The 18,200-nt window shown below is 45.4% G+C and overlaps 1 protein-coding gene across 1 annotated transcript in view; it reads right to left on the bottom strand.

Annotated features, from left to right (window-relative positions):
- Window positions 1-9,074: 9,074 nt before the first annotated feature.
- SMG5 (SMG5 nonsense mediated mRNA decay factor) overlaps window positions 9,075-18,200 on the bottom strand; it is a 31,795-nt gene continuing 22,669 nt past the window's right edge. The window contains exons 17-22 of the mRNA XM_077260385.1: window positions 14,142-14,201; window positions 13,896-14,055; window positions 13,708-13,798; window positions 13,556-13,630; window positions 13,264-13,402; window positions 9,075-9,721 (exon numbers count right to left, since the gene is read on the bottom strand). Coding sequence (XP_077116500.1) covers window positions 9,638-9,721; window positions 13,264-13,402; window positions 13,556-13,630; window positions 13,708-13,798; window positions 13,896-14,055; window positions 14,142-14,201 — 609 coding nt within the window. The 3' untranslated portion in view covers window positions 9,075-9,637. The remainder of the gene's footprint in view (window positions 9,722-13,263; window positions 13,403-13,555; window positions 13,631-13,707; window positions 13,799-13,895; window positions 14,056-14,141; window positions 14,202-18,200) is intronic.

Raw genomic sequence — 18,200 nt, 5'->3', positions numbered from 1 at the left:
CCATTGGTCAGACGCCTGTAGTCAGGAGATCCGGGCTGTAAGACAGTCCTTTGTGTTACCCTGCAGAGGGCCCCGCGCTGTGCCCCCCGTACACACCCTCCATTGTGAGCCCGCAGTGCCCGGAACACAAGCCCCAGCATATGGTGACACCGAGGGGACAGCACAGAGTTAACCCAACTGCAGAACATCGCTCCGCCACCTCCTGATACATAGTGATATATCCTGCAGATTATTACATCACTGACCTCTCTGCAGAACATTACTCCTCCACCTCCTGACAGATACATAGTGATATATCCTGCAGATTATTACACCACTGACCTCTCTACAGAACATTACTCCTCCACCTCCTGACAGATACATAGTGATATATCCTGCAGATTATTACACCACTGACCTCTCTGCAGAACATCGCTCCTCCACCTCCTGACAGTGATATCTCCTGCAGATTATTACACCACTGACCTCTCTGCAGAACATCGCTCCTCCACCTCCTGACATACATAGTGATATATCCTGCAGATTATTACACCACTGACCTCTCTGCAGAACATCGCTCGTCCGCCTCCTGACAGATACATAGTGATATATCCTGCAGATTATTACACCACTGACCTCTCTGCAGAACATCGCTCCTCCACCTCCTGACAGTGATATCTCCGGCAGATTATTACACCACTGACCTCTCTGCAGAACATCGCTCCTCCACCTCCTGACAGATACATAGTGATATATCCTGCAGATTATTACACCACTGACCTCTCTGCAGAACATCGCTCGTCCGCCTCCTGACAGATACATAGTGATATATCCTGCAGATTATTACACCACTGACCTCTCTGCAGAACATTACTCCTCCACCTCCTGACAGATACATAGTGATATATCCTGCAGATTATTACACCACTGACCTCTCTGCAGAACATTACTCCTCCACCTCCTGATAGATACATAGTGATATATCCTGCAGATTATTACACCACTGACCTCTCTGCAGAACATTACTCCTCCACCTCCTGACAGATACATAGTGATATATCCTGCAGATTATTACACCACTGACCTCTCTGCAGAACATCACTCCTCCACCTCCTGACAGATACATAGTGATATATCCTGCAGATTATTACACCACTGACCTCTCTGCAGAACATCGCTCCGCCACCTCCTGACAGATACATAGTGATATATCCTGCAGATTATTACAGCACTGACCTCTCTGCAGAACATCGCTCCTCCACCTCCTGACAGATAGTGATATATCCTGCAGATTATTACACCACTGACCTCTCTGCAGAACATTGCTCCGCCACCTCCTGACAGATACATAGTGATATATCCTGCAGATTATTACACCACTGACTTCTCTGCAGAACATCCCTCCTCCACCTCCTGACAGATAGTGATATATCCTGCAGATTATTACACCACTGACCTCTCTGCAGAACATCGCTCCTCCACCTCCTGACAGATACATAGTGATATATCCTGCAGATTATTACACGACTGACCTGTCTGCAGAACATCGCTCCTCCACCTCCTGACAGATACATAGTGATATATCCTGCAGATTATTACATCACTGACCTCTCTGCAGAACATCGCTCCTCCACCTCCTGACAGATACATAGTGATATATCCTTCAGATTATTACAGCACTGACCTCTCTGCAGAACATCGCTCCTCCACCTCCTGACAGATAGTGATATATCCTGCAGATTATTACACCACTGACCTCTCTGCAGAACATCGCTCCTCCACCTCCTGACAGATACATAGTGATATATCCTACAGATTATTACACCACTGACCTCTCTGCAGAACATCGCTCCTCCACCTCCTGACAGATACATAGTGATATATCCTGCAGATTATTACACCACTGACCTCTCTGCAGAACATCGCTCCTCCACCTCCTGACAGATAGTGATATATCCTGCAGATTATTACACCACTGACCTCTCTGCAGAACATCGCTCCTCCACCTCCTGACAGATACATAGTGATATATCCTACAGATTATTACACCACTGACCTCTCTGCAGAACATCGCTCCTCCACCTCCTGACAGATACATAGTGATATATCCTGCAGATTATTACACCACTGACCTCTCTGCAGAACATCGCTCCTCCACCTCCTGACAGATACATAGTGATATATCCTGCAGATTTTTACACCACTGACCTTTCTGCAGAACATCGCTCCCCACCTCCTGACAGATACATAGTGATATATCCTGCAGATTATTACACCACTGACCTTTCTTCAGAACATTGCTCCTCCACCTCCTGACAGATACATAGTGATATATCCTGCAGATTATTACACGACTGACCTCTCTGCAGAACATCACTCCTCCACCTCCTGACAGATACATAGTGATGTATCCTGTAGATTATTACACCACTGACCTCTCTGCAGAACATCTCTCCTCCACCTCCTGACAGATACATAGTGATATATCCTGCAGATTATTACACCACTGACCTCACTGCAGAACATCGCTCCTCCACCTCCTGACAGATACATAGTGATATATCCTGTAGATTATTACACCACTGACCTCTCTGCAGAACATCGCTGCTCCACCTCCTGACAGATACATAGTGATATATCCTGAAGATTATTACACCACTTACCTCTCTGCAGAACATCCCTCCTCCACCTCCTGATACAGTGATATATCCTGCAGATTATGACACCACTGACCTCTCTGCAGTACATCGCTCCTCCATCTCCTGACAGATACATAGTGATATATCCTGCAGATTATTACACCACTGACCTCTCTGCCGTACATCGCTCCTCCATCTCCTGACAGATACATAGTGATACATCCTGCAGATTATTACACCACTGACCTCTCTGCAGAACATCACTCCTCCACCTCCTGACAGATACATAGTGATATATCCTGCAGATTATTACACCACTGACATCTCTGCAGAACATCGCTCCTACACCTCCCGACAGATACATAGTGATATATCCTGCAGATTATTACACGACTGACCTCTCTGCAGAACATCCCTCCTCCACCTCCTGATACAGTGATATATCCTGCAGATTATGACACCACTGACCTCTCTGCAGTACATCGCTCCTCCATCTCCTGACAGATACGTAGTGATATATCCTGCAGATTATTACACCACTGACCTCTCTGCAGAACATCGCTCCTCCACCTCCTGACAGATACAGTGATATATCCTGCAGATTTTTACACCACTGACCTTTCTGCAGAACATCGCTCCCCACCTCCTGACAGATACATAGTGATATATCCTGCAGATTATTACACCACTGACCTCTGCAGAACATCTCTCCTCCACCTCCTGACAGATACATGGTGATATATCCTGCAGATTATTACACCACTGACCTTTTTGCAGAACATTGCTCCTCCACATCCTGACAGATAGTGATATATCCTGCAGATTACACCACTGACCACTCTGCAGAACATCGCTCCTCCACCTCCTGACATACTTAGTGATATATCCTGCAGATTATTACACCACTGACCTCTCTGCAGAACATCTCTCCCCCACGTCCTGACATATACAGTGATATATCCTGCAGATTATTACTCCACTGACCTCTCTGCAGAACATCACTCCTCCACCTCCTGACAGATACATAGTGATATATCCTGCAGATTATTACACCACAGACCCTTCTGCAGAACATCGCTCCTCCACCTCCTGACAGATACATAGTGATATATCCTGCAGATTATTGCACCACTGACCTCTCTGCAGAACATCACTCCTCCACCTCCTGACAGATAGTGATATATCCTGCAGATTATTACACCACTGACCTCTCTGCAGAACATCGCTCCTCCACCTCCTGACAGATACATAGTGATATATCCTTCAGATTATTACACCACTGACCTCTCTACAGAACATCCCTCCTCCACCTCCTGACAGTGATATATCCTGCAGATTATTACACCACTGACCTCTCTGCAGAACATCGCTCCTCCACCTCCTGACAGATACATAGTGATATATCCTGCAGATTATTACACCACTGACCTCTCTGCAGAACATCCCTCCTCCACCTCCTGACAGACAGTGATATATATTCTGCAGATTATTACACCACTGACCTCTCTGCAGAACATCGCTCCGACACCTCCTGACATACAGTGATATATCCTGCAGATTATTACACCACTGACCTCTCTGCAGAACATCACTCCTCCACCTCCTGACAGATAGTGATTTATCTGCAGATTATTACACCACTGACCTCTCTGCAGAACATCGCTCCTCCACCTCCTGACAGATACATAGTGATATATCCTGCAGATTATTACACCACTGACCTCTCTGTAGAACATCGCTCCTCTACCTCCTGACAGATACATAGTGATATATCCTGCAGATTATTACACCACTGACCTCTCTGCAGAACATCCCTCCTCCACCTCCTGACAGTGATATATCCTGCAGATTATTACATCACTGACCTCCCTGCAGAACATCCCACCTCCTGACAGTGAAATATCCTGCAGATTATTACACCACTGACCTCTCTGCAGTACATCGCTCCTAAACCTCCTGACAGATAGTGATATATCCTGCAGATTATTACACCACTGACCTCTCTGCAGAACATCGCTCCTCCACCTCCTGACAGATACATAGTGATATATCCTGCAGATTATTACACGACTGACCTGTCTGCAGAACATCGCTCCTCCACCTCCTGACAGATACATAGTGATATATCCTGCAGATTATTACACGACTGACCTGTCTGCAGAACATCGCTCCTCCACCTCCTGACAGATACATAGTGATATATCCTACAGATTATTACACCACTGACCTCTCTGCAGAACATCCCTCCTCCACCTCCTGACAGATACATAGTGATATATCCTGCAGATTATTACACGACTGACCTGTCTGCAGAACATCGCTCCTCCACCTCCTGACAGATACATAGTGATATATCCTGCAGATTATTACACCACTGACCTCTCTGCAGAACATCGCTCCTCCACCTCCTGACAGATACATAGTGATATATCCTACAGATTATTACACCACTGACCTCTCTGCAGAACATCTCTCCTCCACCTCCTGACAGATACATAGTGATATACAGTGGGACAAAAAAGTATTTAGTTCATTCAGCAATAGTGCAAGTTCCACCACTTAAAAAGATGAGAGGCGTCTGTAATTTACATCATAGGTAGACCTCAACTATGGGAGGCAAACTGAGAAAAAAAAATCCAGAAAATCACATTTTCTGTTTTTTTATCATTTTATTTGCATATTCTGGTGGAAAATAAGTATTTGGTCAGAAACAAAATTTCATCTCAATACTTTGTAATATATCCTTTGTTGGCAATGACAGAGGTCAAACGTTTTCTGTAAGTCTTCACAAGGTTGCCACACACTGTTGTTGGTATGTTGGCCTATTCCTCTATGCAGATCTCCTCTAGAGCAGTGATGTTTTTGGCTTTTCGCTTGGCAACACTGACTTTCAACTCCCTCCAAAGGTTTTCTATAGGGTTGAGATCTGGAGACTGGCTAGGCCACTCCAGGACCTTGAAATGCTTCTTACGAAGCCACTCCTTCGTTGCCCTGGCGGTGTGCTTTGGATCATTGTCATGTTGAAAGACCCAGCCACGTTTCATCTTCAATGCCCTTGCTGATGGAAGGAGGTTTGCACTCAAAATCTCACGATACATGGCCCCATTCATTCTTTCATGTACCCGGATCAGTCGTCCTGGCCCCTTTGCAGAGAAACAGCCCCAAAGCATGATGTTTCCACCACCATACTTTACAGTAGGTATGGTGTTTGATGGATGCAACTCAGTATTCTTTTTCCTCCAAACACGACAAGTTGTGTTTCTACCAAACAGTTCCAGTTTGGTTTCATCAGACTATAGGACATTCTCCCAAAACTCCTCTGGATCATCCAAATGCTCTCTAGCAAACTTCAGACGGGCCTGGACATGTACTGGCTTAAGCAGTGGGACATGTCTGGCACTGCAGGATCTGAGTCCATGGTGGCGTAGTGTGTTACTTATGGTAGGCCTTGTTACATTGGTCCCAGCTCTCTGCAGTTCATTCACTAGGTCCCCCCGCGTGGTTCTGGGATTTTTGCTCACCGTTCTTGTGATCATTCTGACCCCACGGGGTGGGATTTTGCGTGGAGCCCCAGATCGAGGGAGATTATCAGTGGTCTTGAATGTCTTCCATTTTCTAATTATTGCTCCCACTGTTGATTTCTTCACTCCAAGCTGGTTGGCTATTGCAGATTCAGTCTTCCCAGCCTGGTGCAGGGCTACAATTTTGTTTCTGGTGTCCTTTGACAGCTCTTTGGTCTTCACCATAGTGGAGTTTGGAGTCAGACTGTTTGAGGGTGTGCACAGGTGTCTTTTTATACTGATAACAAGTTTAAACAGGTGCCATTACTACAGGTAATGAGGGGAGGAAAGAGGAGACTCTTAAAGAAGAAGTTACAGGTCTGTGAGAGCCAGAAATCTTGATTGTTTGTTTCTGACCAAATACTTATTTTCCACCAGAATATGCAAATAAAATGATAAAAAAACAGACAATGTGATTTTCTGTATTTTTTCTTCTCAGTTTGTCTCCCATAGTTGAGGTCTACCTATGATGTAAATTACAGACGCCTCTCATCTTTTTAAGTGGTGGAACTTGCACTATTGCTGACTGACTAAATACTTTTTTGCCCCACTGTATCCTGCAGATTATTACACCACTGACCTCTCTGCAGAACATCGCTCCTCCACCTCCTGACAGATACATAGTGATATATCCTGCAGATTATTACACCACTGACCTCTCTGCAGAACATCGCTCCGCCACCTCCTGACAGATACATAGTGATATATCCTGCAGATTATTACAGCACTGACCTCTCTGCAGAACATCGCTCCTCCACCTCCTGACAGATAGTGATATATCCTGCAGATTATTACACCACTGACCTCTCTGCAGAACATTGCTCCGCCACCTCCTGACAGATACATAGTGATATATCCTGCAGATTATTACACCACTGACTTCTCTGCAGAACATCCCTCCTCCACCTCCTGACAGATAGTGATATATCCTGCAGATTATTACACCACTGACCTCTCTGCAGAACATCGCTCCTCCACCTCCTGACAGATACATAGTGATATCCTGCAGATTATTACACGACTGACCTCTCTGCAGAACATCGCTCCTCCACCTCCTGACAGATACATAGTGATATATCCTGCAGATTATTACACCACTGACCTCTCTGCAGAACATCCCTCCTCCACCTCCTGACAGTGATATATCCTGCAGATTATTACACCACTGACCTCTCTGCAGAACATCCCTCCTCCACCTCCTGACAGTGATATATCCTGCAGATTATTACACCACTGACCTCTCTGCAGAACATCGCTCCTCCACCTCCTGACAGTGATATATCCTGCAGATTATTACATCACTGACCTCCCTGCAGAACATCCCTCCTCCACCTCCTGACAGTGATGTCCTGCAGATTATTACACCACTGACCTCTCTGCAGAACATCGCTCCTCCACCTCCTGACAGATATAGTGATATATCCTGCAGATTATTACACCACTGACCTCTCTGCAGGACATCGCTCCTCCACCTCCTGACAGATACATAGTGATATATCCTGCAGATTATTACACCACTGACCTCTCTGCAGAACATCACTCCTCCACCTCCTGACAGATACATAGTGATATATCCTGCAGATTATTACACCTCTGCAGAACATCGCTCCTCCACGTCTTGAAAGACACATATATCCTGCAGATTGCATCCCTGACCTCTGCTGCTTCTCCTGTCAGTGTGGTGGTACTTGCTTTACTAAAGGCTCAGGCTGCGGATAGCTTTATCCTCCATTCTTTACCCTGCAGCTTGGCAGATGTGTATAAGCACAAACACAGCAAGATCTGTACATAGAGAGGTGATTATAAACTAAACCACCAGTGATAGGCAAACTTTCCCTTTAAATATGGTGTTCCGCTTCTTCAGGTTTTGGGACGACTTTGAATATTCTCCCCTGCAGTAACCAGAGGAGACAGGCCGCCCCGTGCTCAGAACCAATGTCATTCATGCCCTGGAAATAATGTGGCATTATCCTACACCCGGCCTTAACCTCCGCCCTGCCGCAGCCCTTATGCCAGCAGGAGAGGAGTTAAATGCCCCTATAAGCCCCCGCCTGTCACAGCCTTGTTCTCTGTGGCTGTCGGTCTCATTAATATTCAGTGTTCCTGCTCTGCAGAGCATCGCCAGGGAAAGTGCCAGAGCCCATAGCCCGGCCTTGTGCCCCTCACACTTGCCAACGGCGCCCCATATATGGGAGTGGTCCTGCTGCCCCCATATATCCACCATTTACACAGCAGCCCCGTCCTGCCAGATCCCTCCACTCCCAGTTCGTTGGTGAGAAGTCCGCGACAAAGGAGTAAAACCATGAAATCTGACAACCCAGATCATGTCCTACTCCAGTCACATCCAAAGCAGCAAAGCTTTTCCCTCCAATCACACCTAAAGCCGCATGAAGACCTACCTCCAGTCATAGCCAATGCCGCATCAAAGTGTTTACCTCGTCACATCTATATACCTGCAAAGCTTTTACCTCCAGTCACATTCAAAGCTGCATCAAAGCTTTTGATCGTCACTTCCAAAGCTGCAATGCTTTAACCTCCAGTCACATCCAAAGCTGCATCACAGCTTTTATCTCCAGTCACATCTAAAGCAGCAGCTAAGCTTTTACCTCCAAAAGCAAAACCATTGTGAAGGCAGCTTTGGTTGTGACTGGAATATAACTCTAACATTGTCCTTTATACTTCTGTAATGCTGTTGAACGTGTCGACGACGTCATCATTACCGCTCGGTGATATCATTGACCCTTGGTAAGGTCACCACTTCCTGATTATTTCATTGGTTGCTCACATGCTGGAGGAAACAATTGGATGACCAGGAAGTGGTGACATCATCAGTGGGCGTGTCAAAGCATCCTGCCTATAGAATCCAGCAATGTAAAAAAAAATTAAAAAAAATAAATAAAAATCAAACAACTTTATTTCACGCACTGTTCGCGTATAATGTACACAGGAAGCAGCAGGCACCAAGTCAATAAAATTCTGCTGTTTTCTTTATTTGACATTCTCATAAAGTCACGAATCTAAAGAAAGAAAACAGGGGATGATGGGAAACGGGGGAAGGGAAGAGAGTGAGGGGGAGGGGAATGGTACGACGTCCAGTCACCACACTACACGAGAGAAGTATTTTCACGGCCCCAATAAGCTAGAGGGTCCAAAAAATTGGGTCTGCGACCAGAGGTCAGCGGAGGTCACAGCGGGAGATGAAAACCTAGCTTTTCTAAAAGCCAATGGGGGGAAAGCTCCGCCGCTTCCCGTGGCCACACTTGGCGCCACAGACTCTGAATAGGAAGTTCTGGGTTTTTTGACGATACGCCTCGCCAGTTTCTGATCTTTTGCCGTTTTAGTTTCACTTCTTTTTACGAATCATCACCTTGTTTTTGTTGTTTTTTTAAGCTCCGGAGGCTCAAGAGGGAGCAAAGGTTTTTTATATTCTTACATCACCGGCGCCAAAAACTACAATCCTCAGCCCATCTCCTTCCACTGCTTGTAGAAGTCTACAACGTTCTTCATCTCAATGCTGGAGCCAGACACGGCCTGTAAAGCAGACTGACAGGAGAAGAGCAGAACAGTGAGCGCAGCTCTGGAGTATAACAAAGGATAATATGCACACAGTAACTGAGCAAATAGAATAGTGAGTGCAGCTCCGGAGTATAACATAGGATAATATGTACACAGTGACTGAGCCAACAGAATAGTGAGTGCAGCTCTGGGGTATAATACAGGATGTAACTCAGGATCAGAACAGGATCAGTAATGTAATGTATGTACACAGTGACTGCACCAGCAGAATAGTGAGTGCAGCTCTGGGGTATAATACAGGATGTAACTCAGGATCAGAACAGGATCAGTAATGTAATGTATGTACACAGTGACTGCACCAGCAGAATAGTGAGTGCAGCTCTGGGGTATAATACAGGATGTAACTCAGGATAAGTACAGGATCAGTAATGTAACGTATGTACACAGTGACTGCACCAGCAGAATAGTGAGTGCAGCTCTGGGGTATAATACAGGATTTAACTCAGGATCAGTAATGTAATGTATGTACACAGTGACTGCACCAGCAGAATAGTGAGTGCAGCTCTGGAGTATAATACAGGATGTAACTCAGGATCAGTAATGTATGTACACAGTGACTGCTCCAGCAGAATAGTGAGTGCAGCTCTGGAGTATAATACAGCATGTAACTCAGGATCAGTACAGGATCAGTAATGTAATGTATGTACACAGTGACTGCACCAGCAGAATAGTGAGTGCAGCGCTGAGGTATAATACAGGATGTAACTCAGGATCAGTACAGGATCAGTAATGTAATGTATGTACACTGTGACTGCTCCAGCAGAATAGTGAGTGCAGCTCTGGGGTATAATACAGGATGTAACTCAGGATCAGTACAGGATTAGTAATGTAATGTACTGTATGTACACAGTGACTGCACCAGCAGAGTGCAGCTCTGGAGTAGAATACAGGATGTAACTCAGGATCAGTACAGGATCAGTAATGTAATGTATGTACACAGTGACTGCTCCAGCAGAATAGTGAGTGCAGCTCTGGAGTATAATACAGGATGTAACTCAGGATCAGTACAGGATCAGTAATGTAATGTATGTACACAGTGACTGCACCAGCAGAATAGTGAGTGCAGCTCTGGGGTATAATACAGGATGTAACTCAGGATCAGTACAGGATCAGTAATGTAATGTACTATATGTACACAGTGACTGCACCAGCAGAATAGTGAGTGCAGCTCTGGAGTATAATACAGGATGTAACTCAGGATCAGTAATGTAATGTATGTACACAGTGACTGCTCCAGCAGAATAGTGAGTGCAGCTCTGGAGTATAATACAGGATGTAACTCAGGATCAGTACAGGATCAGTAATGTAAAGTATGTACACAGTGAGTGCACCAGCAAAATAGTGAGTGCAGCTCTGGGGTATAATACAGGATGTAACTTGGAACTCGGGATCAGTTCAGGATCAGTAATGTAATATACACTGCTCAAAATAAAATAAAGGGAACACTTAAACAACAGAATATAACTTCAAGTAATCAAACTTCTGTGAAGTCAAACTGTCCACTTAGGAAGCAACAATGTTTGACAATCAGTTTCACATGCTGTTGTGCAAATGGAATAGACAACAGATGGAAATTATTGGCAATTATCAAGACACCCTCAATAAAGGAGTTGTTCTGCAGGTGGGGACCACAGACCACATCTCAGTAGCAATGCTTTCTGGCTGATGTTTTGGTCACTTTTGAATGTTGGTTCTGCTTTCACACTCATGGTAGCATGAGACGGACTATACAACCCGCACAAGTGTCTCAGGTAGTGCAGCTCATCCAGGATGGCACATCAATGCGAGCTGTGGCAAGAAGGTTTGCTGTGCCTGTCAGTGTAGTGTCCAGAGGCTGGAGGCGCTACCAGGAGACAGGCCAGTACACCAGGAGACGTGTGGAGGGTAACAACCCAGCAGCAGGACCGCTATCTCAGCCTTTGTGCAAGGAGGAATAGGAGGTCTGCCAAAGCCCTGCAAAATGACCTCCAGAAGGCCACAAATGTGCATGTGTCTGCACAAACTGTTAGAAACCTACTCCATGAGGATGGTCTGAGTGCCCGACGTCCACAGATGGGGGTTTTGCTCACAGCCCAACACCGTGCAGGACGCTTGGCATTTGCCACAGAACACCAGGATAGGCAAATTTGCCACTGGCGCCCTGTGCTCTTCACAGATGAAAGCAGGTTCACACTGAGCACATGACAGACATGATAAGAGTCTGGAGACGCCGTGGAGAGCGATCTGCTGCCTGCAACATCCTTCAGCATGACCGGTTTGGCAGTGGGTCAGTAATGGTGTTGGGTGGCATTTCTTTGGAGGGCCGTACAGCCCTCCATGTGCTCGCCAGAGGTAGCCTGACTGCCATTAGGTACAGAGATGAGATCCTCAGACCCCTTGTGAGACCATATGCTGGTGCGGTTGGGCCCTGGATTCCTCCTAATGCAGGACAATTCTGGACCTCATGTGGCTGGAGTGTGTCAGCAGTTCCTGCAAGATGAAGGCATTGAAGCTATGGACTGGCCCGCCCATTCCCCAGACCGGAATCCGATTGAACACATCTGGGACATCATGTCTTGCCCCATCCACCAACGTCACGTTGCACCACAGACTGTCCAGGAGTTGTCGGATGCTTTAGTCCAGGTCTGGGAGATCCCTCAGGAGACCATCCATCGCCTCATCAGGAGCATGCCCAGGTGTTGTAGGGAGGTCATACAGGCACATGGAGGCCACACACAATACTAAGCATCATTTCCTTGTCTTGAGGCATTTCCACTGAAGTTGGATCAGCCTGTAACTTCATTTTCTACTTTGATTTTGAGCATCATTCCAACTCCAGACCTCCGTGGGATATTAGTATTGATTTACGTTGATAATTTTTAGGGTTTATTGTTCTCAACACATTCCACTATGTAATGAATAAAGATTTACAACTGAAATATTTCATTCAGTGATATCTAGGATGTGGGATTTTAGTGTTCCCTTTATTTTTTTTGAGCAGTGTATATACACAGTGACTGCACCAGCAGAATAGTGAGTGCAGCTCTGGAGTATAATACAGGATGTAACTCAGGATCAGTCATGTACTATAGGTACACAGGGACTGCACAAGCAGAATAGTGAGAGCAGGTCTGCAGTACAGTGACTCCACTACCTCTGTATACACAGTATTCTAGCATCTGGAGGTGACGGTTTGCTTTTTTATATGTCTCTGATTTCTCGCCAGACCTTTAATTTCTACACTGCAGTTTCCTTCCGTGGTTTCTAACATCTTAGGAAACCAACATTTTTCTGGAATAAGGAATTTGTGGTTTTTGTGTTCTGCAGAGTGTCTACATAAATCTATATACAACTGGGACCCATCACAGACATTATCTGAGCTTTCTAGTCACAGAATTAAATCACTGGTAGAAACAGAGGTGCGGGGCACCCGATGTCTCAAGTCTCGGGGATTAGTTTCTTTGCCTCTTGTACTATTTGTGAAGTGCTGAAGTTCCCGATGACCCTACCGGCACCGGGTGAGGACCTACCTGCACAGAGGGTGAGAAACATTCTGGGTCATCGAGCTGGAAGCCGGTTATGATGGTCACCATGCCAGCAGTCTCCTCCTCATTGCTACCCTGGGACACCGTCAGCTGCTTGCAGCTGTCCAGAATCTTATACAGGTGCCTGTCGGGACAGAAATGGGGGTCAGGACCCTCCTATAGGGCTGATCGAATAAGGGCAGAGAAGGGGCACAGAGTAAAACGGCGCTCATGATGGAAGCAGCTGCACAGCCAAAACTTACAGGATCCCCTTTGTCGCGAGCGTGGGGTCCCTTACCAGGCGTCCGTATCCTGACGCTTCAGCTTGTTCCTCTCAAAGCTCTTCCCGGCTTCCTTTTGGCAGCGGATATATCTAAAACGACGGAGAGGGTGCTGAGACCAATAAACCATTACCGCCCCCACGGAGCCACACCACAATCTCACCCTTACCTGTTCCCCTTCTTAAACTCAGTTTCTAAGTATCGGATGCCATCCCGAGCGCCAGCGTTCTCCTTCTTCAGGAAGTCCAAGCCGTCTATAACTGGATGACAGGGAGTGGGGGTGATGATGGGGGGTTATTCAGGTGATCGACGAAATGTGTAGGGGTCACTAAACTTCTGCGCCGCAGTCTTGCTTACCTGTCTGGGGGATGATGATGATGAAGCGCCCGCTGTTGGCGAGCTGCCGGATGACATTCAGATGTTGGCAGAGGGCCTGAGTGTCTGGTATGAGGTACGGAGACATGGCGGACTGAGACTTGGGATGCTGTAGAGTGCCCTCTAGCTGCGACACCTCAAGCTGCAGACAGAGAATATAAGCGCTCTCAGCTGGGAGTACCACGTGAGCCGCGGGTCTGGTGTCCTTAGGTATGGTGGTTGGCTTACCTGCAGTCGGAGCTGTGCCATGTCCCTCATGAGACGGTTCCTCCGAGCTTCCTCCTGAGCCTGAAAAGACACACAGGTCGTCACATCTTGGCCTCTACATACGAGGGGATCATCTTTATTTCCCACCGGAAGCGAGATCGGTTAGTAATGGCGGAGCCAGCTGTCACTACTGATCTGACTGCAGAAGTTCCGGAGTCAAAACCTGCACAGCCGACTTAAAGGGAACCTGTCAGCAGGATCGTGCACAGTAACCTACAGACAGTGTCAGGTCTGCGCAGTTATATTGATTACAAGGGTACCTGGTGATGAAATCTGTCTTGTGGTTGTTGTGTAATCCTTATTTTTAGATAAGGGCAGGTATCATATTAATCAATATAACGGCATCGACCTGACACTTACTGTGCACAATCCTGCTGACAGGTTCCCTTTAATGCTATGTATCCTGACCCACTTGATTATTGGCCCTTTATAACCCCCTTCAAGAACCACGATGGAGCTACATTCCACAGCCAGCATCTGCCTATACCAGCAGTGTACGGAGCTAGAAGAGATCGCTGATGGTTAACCGTTCACTGCCTTTATCAGCTGTGACCAGATGCAGCTCCTTACCGTTTAGATGCGTCAATCACTGACAGCAAGACCCTGGTTTATTTAACCCCTTAAGCCCCAAGGGTGGTTTGCACGTCAATGACCGGGCCAATTTTTACAATTCTGACCACTGTCCCTTTGAGGTTATACCTCTGGAACGCTTCAACGGATCCCGGTGATTCTGACATTGTTTTCTCGAGACATATTGTACTTCATGATAGTGGTAAAATTTCTTTGATATTACCTGTGTTTATTTGTGAAAAAAACGGAAATTTGGCGAACATTTTGAAAATTTTGCAATTTTCCAACTTTGAATTTTTATGCTCTTAAATCACAGAGATATGGCACACAAAATACTTAATAAGTAACATTTCCCACATGTCTACTTTACATCAGCACAATTTTGGAAACAACTTTTTTTGTTAGGGGGTAATAAGGGTTAAAAGTTGACCAGCAATTTCTCATTTTTACAACACCATTTTTTTTTTAGGGACCACGTCACATTTGAAGTCATTTTGAGGGGTCTATATGATAGAAAATACCCAAGTGTGACACCATTCTAAAAACTGCACCCCTCAAGGTGCTCAAAACCACATTCAAGAAGTTTATTAACCCTTCAGGTGTTTCACCGGAATTTTTGGAATGTTTAAAAAAAAAAAAAATGAACATTTTTTTTTTTTCCACAAAAAATTTAATTCAGCTCCAATTTGTTTTATTTCACCAAGGGTAACAGGAGAAAATGGACCCCAAAAGTTGTTGTACTATTTGTCCTGAGTACCCGGATACCCCATATGCGGGGGTAAACCACTGTTTGGGCGCATGGCAGAGCTCGGAAGGGAAGGAGCGCCATTTGACTTTTCAATGCAAAATTGGCTGGAATTGAGATGGGACACCATGTTGCGTTGGGGAGCCCCTGATGTGCCTAAACATTGAAACCCCCCACAAGTGATAAGAATTTGGAAAGTAGACCCCCTAAGGAACTTATCTAGATGTGTGGTGAGCACTTTGACCCACCAAGTGCTTCACAGAAGTTTATAATGTAGAGCCGTAAAAATAAAAAAATCATATTTTTTCACAAAAATGAACTTTTCACCCCCAATTTTTTATTTTCCCAATGGTACCAGAAGAAATTGTACCCCAAAAGTTGTTGTGCAATTTGTCCTGAGTATGCTGATACCCCATATGTGGGGGTAAACCACTGTTTGGGTGCATGGCAGAGCATGGAAGGGAAGGAGCGCCGTTTGACTTTTCAATGCAAAATTGTCTGGAATTGAGATGGGACGCCAAGTTGCGTTTGTTTAGGCACATCAGGGGCTCTCCATTGAAACCCCCCACAAGTGACACCATTTTGGAAAGTAGACCCCCCTAAGGATCTTATCTAGATGTGTTGAGAGCTTTGAACCCCCCAAGTGTTTCACTACAGTTTATAACGCAGAGCCGTGAAAATAAAAATTATTTGTTTTTTTCCACAAAAATTATTTTGTAGCCCCCAGTTTTGTATTTTCCCAAGGGTAACAGGAGAAATTGGATCCCAGAAGTTGTTGTGCAATTTGTCCTGAGTACGATGATACCCCATATGTGGGGGGTAACCACCGTATGAGCGCATGGCAGAGCTTGGAAGGGAAGGAGAGCCATTTGGAATGCAGACTTAGATGGATTGGTCTGAAGGCGTCACGTTGCATTTGCAGAGCCCCTGATGTACCTAAACAGTAGAAACCCCCCACAGGTGACCCATATGCAGTGAGAACTTTGAACCCCCAAGTGTTTCACTACAGTTTATAACGCAGAGCCGTCAAAATAAAAAATCATTTTTTTTTCCACAAAAATGTTTTTTTAGCCCCCAAATTTTTATTTTCCCAAGGGTAACAAGAGAAATTGGACCCCAGAAGTTGTTGTCCAATTTGTCCTGAGTACGCTGATACCTCATATGTTGGGGTAAACCCGTTTGGGGGCACGGTAGAGCTCGGAAGGGAAGGAGCACTGTTTTACGTTTTCAACGCAGAATTGGCTGGAATTGACATCGGACGCCATGTCGTGTTTGGAGATCCCTGATGTGCCTTAACAGTGGAAACCCCCAATTCTAACTGAAACCCTAACCCAAACACACCCCTAACCCCAACCACACCCCTAACCCTAATCCCGACCATAACCCTAACCACACCCATAACCCTAACCACACCCCTAACCCTAATCCCAACCGTAAATGTAATCCAAACCCTAACCCTAGCCCCAACCCTAAGCCCAACCCTAACCCCAGCCCCAACCCTAAGCCCAACCCTAACCCCAGCCCCAACCCTAATGGGAAAATGGAAATAAATACATTTTTGTAATTATTTTATTTTTCCCTAACTAAGGGGGTGATGAAGGGGGGTTTGATTTACTTTTATAGCGGGTTTTCTAGCGGATTTTTATGATTGGCAGCTGTCAGAATAAAAGACGCTTTTTATTGCAAAAAATATTTTTTTGCGTCACCACATTTTGAGAGCTGTAATTTTTCCATATTTTGGTCCACAGAGTCATGTGAGGTCTTGTTTTTGACGAGTTGACTTTTTTTATTGGTAACATTTTCGGGCATGTGACTTTTTTGATCGCTTTTTATTCCGATTTTTGTGAAGCAGTAGGACCAAAAACAAAATATTCATGATTTTTTTTTTTTTTTTTTTTTTTGGGGGGGGGGGGGGCGCTTTTATACCGTTCCGCGTTTGGTAAAATGGATAAAGCAGTTTTATTCGTCGGGGCAGTACGTTTACAGCGATACCTCATTTAGATAATTTATGTGTTGGCGCTTTTATACGATAAAAACTATTTTATAGAAAAAAATAATTATTTTTCCATCGCTTTATTCTGAGGACTATAACTTTTATTTTTTCACTGATGATGCTGTATGGTGGCTCGTTTTTTGCGGGACAAGATGACGTTTTCAGCGGTACCATGGTTATTTATATCTGTCTTTTTGATCGCGTGCTATTCCACTTTTTGTTCGGCGGTATGATAATAAAGGGTTTATTTTGCCTCTTTTTTTTTACGGTGTTCACTGAAGGGGTTAACTAGTGGGACAGTTTTATAGGTTGGGTCGTTACGGATGCGGCAATACTAAATATGTGTACTTTTATTGGGTTTTTTTTTATTTAGATAAAGAAATGTATTAATGGGAAGAATATATTTTTTTTTCCTTTATTTAGGTATTTTTCTTTAATTTTTTTACACATGTGAACATTTTTGTTTTTTACTTTATAACATTGCCCCTGGGGAGGGGGGCATCATGTTATAAGGTCAGATCGCTGATCTGACACTTTGCAGAGCACTGTGTCAGATCAGCGATCTGACATGCAGGGCTCCTGGCTTACCAGCGCTTGCTCTGAGCAGGCGCTGGTATGCCACCTCCCTGCAGGACCCGGATGCAGCCCCGCGGCCATTTTGGATCCGGGGTCTGCAGGGAGGAGACGCTCGGTACAAGGTGAGCACATCGCC

This window comes from Ranitomeya variabilis, chromosome 1, assembly GCF_051348905.1.
Source record: "Ranitomeya variabilis isolate aRanVar5 chromosome 1, aRanVar5.hap1, whole genome shotgun sequence".
Lineage (NCBI taxonomy): Eukaryota > Metazoa > Chordata > Amphibia > Anura > Dendrobatidae > Ranitomeya > Ranitomeya variabilis.
This window is presented reverse-complemented; position numbering and strand designations above follow the sequence as displayed.